This window comes from Caretta caretta, chromosome 6 (genome assembly GCF_965140235.1).
Source record: "Caretta caretta isolate rCarCar2 chromosome 6, rCarCar1.hap1, whole genome shotgun sequence".
Classification (NCBI taxonomy): Eukaryota; Metazoa; Chordata; order Testudines; family Cheloniidae; genus Caretta; species Caretta caretta.
The window spans coordinates 15,827,664-15,838,428 of record NC_134211.1 but is presented as its reverse complement, the minus strand read 5'-3'; the positions used below and the strand labels follow the sequence as shown (position 1 = coordinate 15,838,428).

At 42.6% G+C, this 10,765-nt stretch overlaps 1 protein-coding gene across 1 annotated transcript in view; it reads right to left on the bottom strand.

Annotated features, from left to right (window-relative positions):
• Positions 1 to 8,125: 8,125 nt before the first annotated feature.
• The window catches only part of LOC125638285 (NACHT, LRR and PYD domains-containing protein 3), a 38,700-nt gene continuing 36,060 nt past the window's right edge, over positions 8,126 to 10,765 (bottom strand). The window contains exon 11 of the mRNA XM_048853829.2: positions 8,126 to 10,568. Coding sequence (XP_048709786.2) covers positions 10,481 to 10,568 — 88 coding nt within the window. The 3' untranslated portion in view covers positions 8,126 to 10,480. The remainder of the gene's footprint in view (positions 10,569 to 10,765) is intronic.

The following is a 10,765-nucleotide window of genomic DNA, read 5'->3' as shown; positions in this document are numbered from 1 at the left end:
GATTGGGAGCAGTGTTGTCCCAAGAAGCTGAGGGAGAGGAGCATCCAGTCCTTTATTTGAGCAGGAAGTTGTTTCCCTGAGAGCAGAAGTATTCAACGATAGAAAAGGAGGCGTTGGAAGTGAAGTAGGCGATCAATGCACTCAGGTATCATCTACGGGGGAACCCCTTCCAGTTGGTCACTGACCACATGCAACTTCGATTGCTTAACATTATGAAGGACATCAATGCCCGGGTCATGAGGTGGTAACTTTCACTGCAGCCCTACGATTTTCAAGTTGGCCACCGACCCAGTAAGGCCCATGCAAATGGCAGACTTCTTTTCCCGAGTGGGCAGTAAAAACCCAGAAGAGAGATCACAACCAGATTCCCTCTTAAAGAGAGGTGTGCATGATGGGGCGCAGTGGTTGCCCTTGTAAGAACCATGATAAGTGCGATGTAAGTGAACTTAGCCAGTATGCCATGTTACCAACTCTTATTGTGAATTTAGAGTTACATGGTGTCTTTGTAAAGTCCAATAGGATCTCCTTATTCCTGGCTTAAAAATCCTGAAATTTCCCATATTAGAAATAATCGCTGTCTCCCATTACTTTAAATGAGATTGATGCCAAACTACCCTGGGATGAGACGACTATCATTCACTACAGGTTTTGCATGTGGAAGTAAGGCTGCCCCAAATAGAGATGGCTGCCATCTCCCACAGTTTTCCGTTACACTGAAGCCAGGGTGCCCTCAGAGACAATGGCCACTTTCTGGACTCTGTGGTTAATGGCTGGACAAGTAACTCTGAGGAACTGGGTGGAACGTGGGAAGCAGGAGACATCCTCATGAGGAGAAGAGGCTATTCAGAGAGGTGGGGGGGGGGGAGAACTGAGGAGATCTCAGGGAAATAGGGGGTGAAAGAGGGAAAATGTGAGGGGTAAGATACTGTAAGGGCAGGGGACAGGGAGGGAAAATGTGGGGGCAGGTGAATGCAAGATGGCACTGGGGACAGAAGCCTCTGGGGGGCAATGGGAAGAATGTGCAGTGGAGGAGGGGACTTAGTGGGGCAGGGAGGGGAAGGGGATAGGATAGTGGTAAGGGAGAGAGATGAAGAGGCACAAAATGGCAGCTCCACCCTTGCAGGGGTTAGGAGAAGATAAGGGGAGTCATCTTCAAGCAGATAGGGGGGAAGTCTGCAGTTTGCATATTTGTTTAGTGTTGAATTTGACCCTAAGGCACTCCACAGACTAAATCAGGAGGCAGCTTTCCCCTAAAGGCTCATAAACCAGACAAGAAATTTACAAACCATGAAGTATAGTATAATTATAGTTTTACTCTTGTGATATTTAGGCCAATCTCATATGTATTTGGTTTTTGAAGGTCCTAATGGATAATTTTTGTAAACTTAAGTGAAGCATGTTGGGTGAAATTCTGGCTCCACTGAAGTCAGTGACAAATTCCTGTTGGAGGAGAGAGGTTCTTCAACAGCCACCCAATAGGAGAATAGGGGGAAACAACCTAACTAGTTTGAAGATGGAGCTTGAAAAGTTTATGAATGAAATAATGTCATGGGGTTGCCTATGACAGCAGGAACTGAATTCGATGACCGAGGAGATTCCTTCAAGTCCTATGTTCTATTGACTTCAAAGGCACCAGAATTTCACCCACTGAATTTAGGTACAGTGCAAAAATTATGAGAGGAAATACCGTTAAGTCCGTCTGTCTCCTCCAGCTCCAGGACTGGCTCAATGTACCCTTCTTGCTCCAGCTTTAAGACATCTTTCTGCCTTGACTTTGGAGCTCTCTGTGTCGCTGAATCTTGCTCCTGATTTAAACCATCTGATAGTAAAATTAAAGAAAATAAATTATCGGTACTTCATCAATAATTGACTTTCTCACTAGACACAAACACATTTATTTTCTTCCCCATTTGTGTGAATACAAACAAACTGAAAATGTGGAAGGATCACTGCTAATTTCCTTGCAATAATCTGAGAAGTGCAATGTATAAGATGGAGTCCTCAGCTATTTGTAGGGAATTTTGCTATGAAATCCTGGGCCATATCTGAAATAGATGAATATGCAAAAATGCAACCTTTACTTCTGCAAAAATATATTAAGTGTTGGGTTTGTTTGTGGGGGTTTTATTATTGTTTTGGTTTCACTCAAATAATTTTAAAAGCAGCTGAAGATTGCAGGTGAGAATTCCTTAGGAGGCTTTTCTATTCCACACTGAGGCCCAATACCCAGGTTAATTTAGAAAAAAAGAGGTGTTAAATAATAACAGTTATAACCAAAAGAAAAAAAAATGTTTTTGTCGTATGTGTAGAATGAAATGTCTTCTAAATTCAGAGGTACTTTCATATTTATAGGACTACTGAATGTCACACAGGTTACACGTTGCTATTTTACTGGGACGTTCTGCAAGCTTCATACACTTTTGACTTTGTGCAACTGTACAAGTACATAGTGAAATCAGGATAGACCGTTTTATTTGTTTTTTGGCTTGAGTTTATTTTATTTCTTTTTTCCCTGGGGAAAAAAAAAAGCACTGGGTGATATTTTCATTCCTGCTCTGGACCCTTTATGCTGGGTAAAAGGGCCAGAACTAAGAACTAAGAACGCACAGAACTAAGGCACTAAGGTTAAAAAACCAATCAAATTCACCAGGTACTGGTGTATCTGGTTGTTTAGTTAGCAATTTAGAACTTTATTCTAAAGCCCAGATCTGTCTGCCTGTTAGGCTACACAAATCTCTCTTTCAAAACACAGAGAGGAAGCGCAACCCAAGGGACCACTATGATCATCCAGTCTGACTTCCTGTATAACACAGGCCAGAGAACTTCCCCAAAATAATTCCTAGAGCAGATCATTTAAAAAAAAATCCCATCTTGATTTTAAAATGGTCAGGGATGGAGAATTCACCATGACTCTTTGTAAGTCGTTCCAAGGTTAACTGCCCTCACTGTTAAAAATGTAAGCTTTATTTCCAGTCTGAATTTGTCTAGCTTCAACTTCCAGCCACTCGATTGTGTTATACCTTTCTCTGCTAGGTTGAAGAGCTCATTATCAAATATTTGTTCCTTGTGTAGCTACTTATAGACTGATATCAAGTCACCCCTTAACCCTCTCTCTGTTAATCTATATAGGTTCCACTCCATGAGTTTATTCATCAGACTCCTTGAATTGCAGACACCAGAACTGGCCATGGCATGACAGCCCCAGTCTCACCAGTGCCAAATAACAGGTAAAATAACCCTTCTATGCCTATTCCAGATTCCCCTGTTTATGCATACAAGGATTGCATTAGTCTTTTTTTTTCACATCATCACACTGGGAAGCTCAGGTTCAGCTGGATAATCCACTGTGACCCCCAAATCTCTTTCAGAGTCACTGCTTCCCAGGTAGAATCCTTCATCGTGTAAGTACGGCCTGTCTTCTTAGTTCCTAGCTGTATACATTCGCATCGAATCATATGAAAACACATATTGTTTGCTTGCACCCAGCTTACCAAGCAATCCAGATAGCTCTGTATCAGTGACCTGCCCTTTTCATTATTTACCACTTCCTTAATTATTGTGTCATTGTAACTGTGCCTCAGTGGGTCACAACTGAGGATGCCAAATTCAGGACAAACTGCTGAGAAATAGGGCAAACAATGCAAAACTGGTGGTTATTCTTCCATAAGATATACCAAACCAGCAACAAAAGTAAACTTCTGTCTCACCACACTGGCTAACAAGAAGTCATAAAAGCAGTTTCCTTAGGCATTGCAGTTTTTATATCACCACCAAAAACACTGGATTTAGAGGTGAGTGGTTCTTTGCAACCAGCCTCATCAAATAAAAGGTTCTTCTGATCCCAAAGGACCAGCCACACACCCAGGTCAATATATAACTTAGATCTTACCCAAAAATCACCCTGATGCCAATCTTTTAGTATCTAAAATCTAAAGGTTTATTCATAAAAAGAAAGGTGAGAGTTAAAATTGGTTAAAGGAATCAAATACATACAATAAATGAAAAGTTCTTGGTTCAGGCTTGTAGCAGTGACAGAATAAACTGCTGGCTTAAGTCAAGTCTCTGGTTGCTTCCAAATCATTGGAAGGTCCTCAGTCCCTTGGTTAGAATGCTCCCATTAGTATAGTCCATAGTCCAGCGGTTTGGGCAGGAAAGAGGCAAAATGGAGGAGTTTCCAGGGCCTTTTATCCCTTCTGCATGTGGAGGGAATCCCATTGTTCTTACTGTGAGAAAGTACAGTAACAAGATGCTGGTTGGAATCACATGTCTATGAATTTCGCCTAGTCATTCAGGAGGCCATTACCTATACTTCAGATGGAATGTTTTCAGGACAGTCCATTCAGTGTTGATGGAATCTCCCATGGTTCATTGTCACGAAAGCTCATGCTCAAATAAATTGGTTAGTCTCTAAGGTGCCACAAGTACTCCTTTTCTTTTTGCGAATACAGACTAACACGGCTGTTACTCTGAAACCTGTCAGTTAAGTGTTTCTTGATGAGCCACTTAATTTGAATAGTCCCTCCAAGATGTGCTGGCTAACTACCTTGTGGGCATTACCCCAGGAGCAAACATTTGAAATCCAGGTATAGAGCCAATACTCATAACTTCAAAACAAAAGTGATATATGCATACAGATAGCATAATCATAACCAGCAAATTATAACCTTTTCATAGATATCTTACATGACACATTTTGTACAAGATTCGTCACAAATATATAACAGTGGTTGCAACAATGATCTACATGGTCATATTTTAATCAGATAACATCACAGTCATTTGCAAACTTTATTTCTGATAATTTTGTTTTTTCTTCCAGGTCATTAATACAAATGTTAAACAACAAAGGCAAAGAACCCATCTCAGTGGGACCTCTTAGAAACACACCTTTTCTAAGATGACTTTCCCATTTACAATTACATTTTGAGACCTATCAGTCAGCTATCTCTTAATCCACTTAAAATGTGCCATGTTAATTTGCTGTCATTCTAGATTTTTAAACAAAATGTTGTGCCGTACCATGTGGTCAAATGCCTCACAGAAGCCTAAGCATATTACATCAACATTACCTTTTTCAACCAAACTTGTAATTCATCAAAAAAATATATAAAAGTTACCTTGTCAGGATCTATTTTCCATAAGACCATGCTGATTTGCATTAATTATAGTCCTCCTTTAGAATCATAGAAGATTAGGGTTGGAAGAGGCAACAGGAGGTCATCTAGTCCAATCCCCTGCTCAAATTAGAACCAACCCCAACTAAATCATCTAGTTAAATCAAGTCCTGTATCAGCTACTCCATTATCCTGCCCAGAATCGATGTCCAACTGATAGGTTTATAATTACCCACATAATCCCATTTACCCTGTTTAAATATTGGCACAACATTACCTTTCTTCCAGTCTTCTAGAACTTCCCTGGTGTTTCAAGACCTACACCATGTGCACACTGCAAACTTTGGTCAACGTAAGTTATGTTGACATAAGGCTGCAGCCATGCATACTTGGCTCTGTGTGCTGGTGCTGCGTGCACTCACCAGGAGTGTTTGTGTTGATACACCGTGGGTAGGTATCCCAGTGTGCAACTCACCATCATGCAGCACACTTTTGGGGATATTTTGGCAACCCATGGTGGGGCAGAAAGGAATCACGCAGGGGTGACTGGGAGCAAGGGGTCAAGTTCCCATCATGCAACTTCAATTCCATCCATATCTCATAATTTTCATGCCTTTTTAAAAAATCCCACAAACCCATGAGGCACTTTTCACTGTCTGCCATATCTGACAGAAGCAGGGCACGCACACAGCTCTGCACTATTGTCATGAGCATTCCAAACAGGATGAACAATGCTCCGGTAGTTGCAGAACCAAAAGAACCACCACAGCAATGGGGGACATGACAAATTAGTGGAGGACAGAGTGCTGTGGGACGTAGCAAAAACCAATTCAAGCTTGCTGAAAGCATTCATAGAACAGCTGGAGACTGTGGAGTGCCGGTTCTGGGCCCAAGAAATGAGTACTGACTGGTGGGATTGCATCGTAATGCAGACTTGGGACAAAGAGCAGTGGCTGCAGAACTTTCCGATGTGAAAGGCCACATTGCTGGATCTGTATGTCGAGCTCACCCAGCCCTCCAGTGCAAGGACACCAGAATGAGAACTGTTCTGACGGATGAGAAGCGAGTAGTGATTGCACTGTGGAGCTTCCCATGCTAGATTTCTCCTGGTCAGTGCGAAACCATTTTGGAGCTGGAAAATGCACAGTGCGGGCTATTGTCATGCAAGTGGGCAGTGCCATTAATAGTCTCCTGCTTTGCAGGATGGTGATCCTTGGTAACATGCAGAACATGTGGATGGATCTGCAGCAGTGGGGTTCCCAAACTGCCATGAGGTGACAGATGACATGCATATACCTGTTTGGCACCAGCCCGCCTTGTCACAGAGTACATCAACGAAAAGGGCAACTTTTCTAGGTTATGCAAGCGTTGGTGGATCACTGGGGATGCTTCACCAACATCCATTTTGGCTGGATAGAGAAAGTGCATGACACTTTAAGAACACGGGACTATTCAGAAAGCTGCAAGCAGGGACATGCTTTCTCAACCGGTGGATTACCACTGGCTATGTGAAATGCCAATAGTGATCCTGGGGGACCCAGCCTACCCCTTGTTCCCCTGGCTCTTGAAGCCATGCACCAGCCACCTTGACAGCACCGAGAAAAGATTCAACTACTGGCTCAGCAGATGCACAATGACAATTGAATGTGCTTTTGGTAGATTAAAGGGACGCTGGTGGTGTTTGCTCACAAGATTGGATCTCAGTGAGAAAAATATTCCAATGGTTATAGCTGCCTGTTGTGTGCTGCATAATATCTGTGAGTCAAAGGTTGCCACCAGGGTGGACATGGAAGAGCCATCTGCTGAGTTTGAACAGCCAGATGTGAAAGTAGAATGAATTATATTGAAATTATAATTCACTAAAGAAATGCTGCTTGAAGAGTTTGTTGAAATATAGTTGTCAGGAAGAGAAGCATTAAGGAGTGTGAGACAGTGGGTCCTCAGACTAATTAACTTAGAGCTCCTACTGAGCTAGAATATTGGTAAACGTTAGTATGCAAATAAGATATGTATGTATATTTGTCAGTTTCTGCTTCCTTTTGTCTCCTATGTTAAATTGGCTTTCGCTTCTGTATAAATAAGTTAGATTGAGCTTTTGCAGGGGGCTCACATATATCTGGGTGCATTGGCAAAGCACTTTGCTAATAAACAGAGTGGTCTGACAAATTATGTGAGTCCTGAATCTGACTTTGACACAGACAAAAGGGCTATTACAAGAGTTCAACGTGGAGCTATGCAGCTGAGGGAGGCTGTGACAGAGCACTTCAACAGTCAGTCACAGCATGTCGTATGGTGGCCTGTACTCTTCCTACCCCTGAAGTTTTGGGGCCTGTTAGGAATTGTGTGGTAAATTAAGATACCTGTGTAGGCCCAATGATTATAAGAGCCCTGCACTGATGAGTTTGAGTGTGTTGCAGGTGCACCACTCGGGCTACTAACTCAAAAGACTGGGCATCATCCTCAGCTGGTGTAAACTGGCCTAGGACCACTGACTGTCCTGGTACAATCAGGGCATAGGGTCACTTCCCGTAAACAATGAAACCAGCCCTAATCCGTGACAAGGTTCAGAGAACAAGAGGGGCTGCTGCTGCCCCAGGTAATGTTCGGTATTTTGTTACTGAGTCCAGTGCCATGTCAGCAATGCTTTGTGTTATATTTGGCTAGCACTGCTTATCTTTACACTTAGAGAAAAATCACTGAGTAAAAACTTTCTGTGAAATTGCCAGTAAAACTTGTTTTTATGTAAGACAATAGGTTTTGGATGTGGTTTACTGATGCAGTCATTGGAAAGGTGCCTTGGAGAGAGGAACTGAGCTCTGAACTCTGGCAAGCTAATATGGTACAGCTTGAACATGAGGGCACAGATGGGACTATGCTACTTCTCCCTGACAGTGCCACAGAAAGACAGGTGAGGGTCATTGTGAGCATGAGGAGAGCCAGCCACTATGAAAAATACGGCACCAGATATGGTGACAATCAATCATAATGTATTCATCTTGTTACAAGTGTAGTTAAACTTTTTTAAAATGACTTTATTAATAATACAAAATCCATAAACAAAATAGCACAGGAAAGAAAAACAATGACAGAGGAAGATGTTTCCAAAATTAAACTCAGGACAGTGTAAGCTATAGAGATGATCACTATCATCTCTTCCCTTAAGATTGCAAAGCAACAGTAGCTAGCTACCCTATTAAAATAAATGAAGGTCTCTGCATTTCCGTCCAGCGTGCATAGTTCACTTTGTTATTAGGTAGGGACAATAATAGCAGCAGGACCATATTTCTTCATAGAGGGCCTGATCCAACTCTCATCAACTTTCCCAGTGAAAGTTGAATCAGGTGATATATAAAAAACCAGTGTCAAAATTCATTTTAAATCTTGAGGACCTCTTTGTTTTAACATTGGTTTAGTGCAACAGGGGATGAACAGAATAGCCTTCAACTAAGTAATGCATTGCTTTGCAAATGATAAAGCTTTGTGAATAAATCTGTTTCTATTGATTCAGAGTAAACTAACAGAAAACATAGAACCAAACAAATTTGCTACACTGGGGTTGTCTACATTCAATCTCACTAAAGATTTCGGGCTAGCTCAGCACCCAACAGCTCCCTTTTAAACACCTACCTGGCCAGATTTTCAAGGTGTTTAGTTTCTAGCTCCTGTTAAGAATAACAGGAACTGCTGCAGGGAGCTGATATTTTTTTAAAATCTAGCCCTAAATCATTTAATGCTAGTAAGTGAGAAATGCCAGTAAATTAGGCCCCCAACCTGGGATTAATCTTGACTTTAACTGGAATTGCAGATGATCAACTTTTCTCAGCATCAGGCTCCCTGTGAGCCCAGCCCTACTCCAACTGGCTACTTTGATCATTTGGACTGGTTTTTGTTATTCATTTATTTTTAGTAACCAGGGGTGAGATCCATGAATGGACACAGACACTGAGCACCATGGTGCCTAGAAAACTCACAGGAACAACACTGTGATCCACAAAGCCTGAGTTAGGCACCTAGACTCCCTATACAATGAATGGGGGGAGAAAGGTGCCTTAGATTGCATTCGACAAAACCAGCGTTGCCAGGGGGGAAGCCACTTCCACTAGCCAATGGGAGATGCTGAAAAAAGGGGTGTGAGCTAAGACTTGCCTCTCTCTCGGAGATAGGCACTTAGGTGTCTCCCTGTAGTCTGGACTTCTCTGCTTGTGATCTGTGAACTGGGAGAAGCTAGGTGTTTGGCCACTGTCACATGCGGAGGCTGAAACAAAACCAGGAGGAGGCACGCCTCTCCCCAAATCCATTAACCTAGAGGATAGGATACTCACCCGCATGTGGGGGACCTCCAGTTCAAGTCCCCCTTCTACCTGACAGGCAGAAGGCATTTGAAAAGGGATCAGCCCTTTCTCAGGTGAGTACCCCTAACCAGTAGGCATAGAAATATTCTAACTCTTTCTCTGGGCTCGCTTAATATTTAATTATTTACTTAACATGGAACAACTTCAACATGAAAGACTGAGGAAACCCCTTCTGAGATTGTCCCATAGTCCAATGGCTAGAACGCTCCCCTGAAATGTGGAAGATCCTTGTTTAAATACCTTCTCCCCCTCACTGGAGGCCTCCCCCATCCCAGGTGGGTATCCTAACCACTGGGCTAAAAGTTATCAGGGAAGTCGTCGTCGTCCTCCACAGCAGACTGAGCCGCTCATACACTGATCCAGTGGCGTGCTACGTACTCTTCGGGGGATTGGAGCAGCCAGTATATCTCTCAGTACCTTGGGGCAGTAATAGTGCAGGAAGGCATAGTCGACCACACTTTGTCCAAATCAATGCTTAACTAATGTGAAGATTTACCACACGGTGGTAATCATGGCTGTGCCCACTCCCACCATTGCTACCAGTAACAGAGAGGCACTGCTTTGAGCATCACGTTACAGAAGTATCATGTAACATCTTAGTGTAGATGCAGCTGCACAGTCTGCCAAGACCGGAATTTCTATTTTAAAAATAAGGCAAAAAAATAAATGTATGGGGAAAAAAACCATACAAATACAGGGACTAGGATACTGCCCGCAGGTTGTGTGTGTTGGAGTGAGCAAGCCAGCAGAAGTTGTGAACATGACCTGAGAGGAATCAAAGAGATAGGGCTTCTTGGGCACAGGTCCCTACATAGCAGACTTGGGGGTTTCCTAGCAAGGAACTGCCTGCTGTTTTTCTCCTAGCATGATCAGGCAAACAAAATTCTGCCTTTTTTTTTTTAAACAAACATGACTGCAGTATACTTGCCATATTATCAATTGCTCCACCCAGTAGAAACAATCATTAACACCCTGAAGGTAAGTTAGCTGTTGCCCTTCTTGGGGGGCACAACATTATAGCTGTGTGACCAGATGAGGGTTCATTGTTTCCACAGCGCTCAACTCTCTCCTCATTTCTTCACTCATATTGCTACACCGCAACCTATGGGATGAAAAAAGTATTGATTTTATCAGATACAAAAGGAGCAATCCAGCTCCCAATTCAAATGCTCCCCGAGTCCACAGTCTCTTTGAAGGGCAACATACCACGCACACTTTCATTCAGTAAGAAAGGCAATGCGTATTCAGCAACTATGCAAGTGAGGGCATTTAGTCATTGCACAAATTCTGCAAAAATCT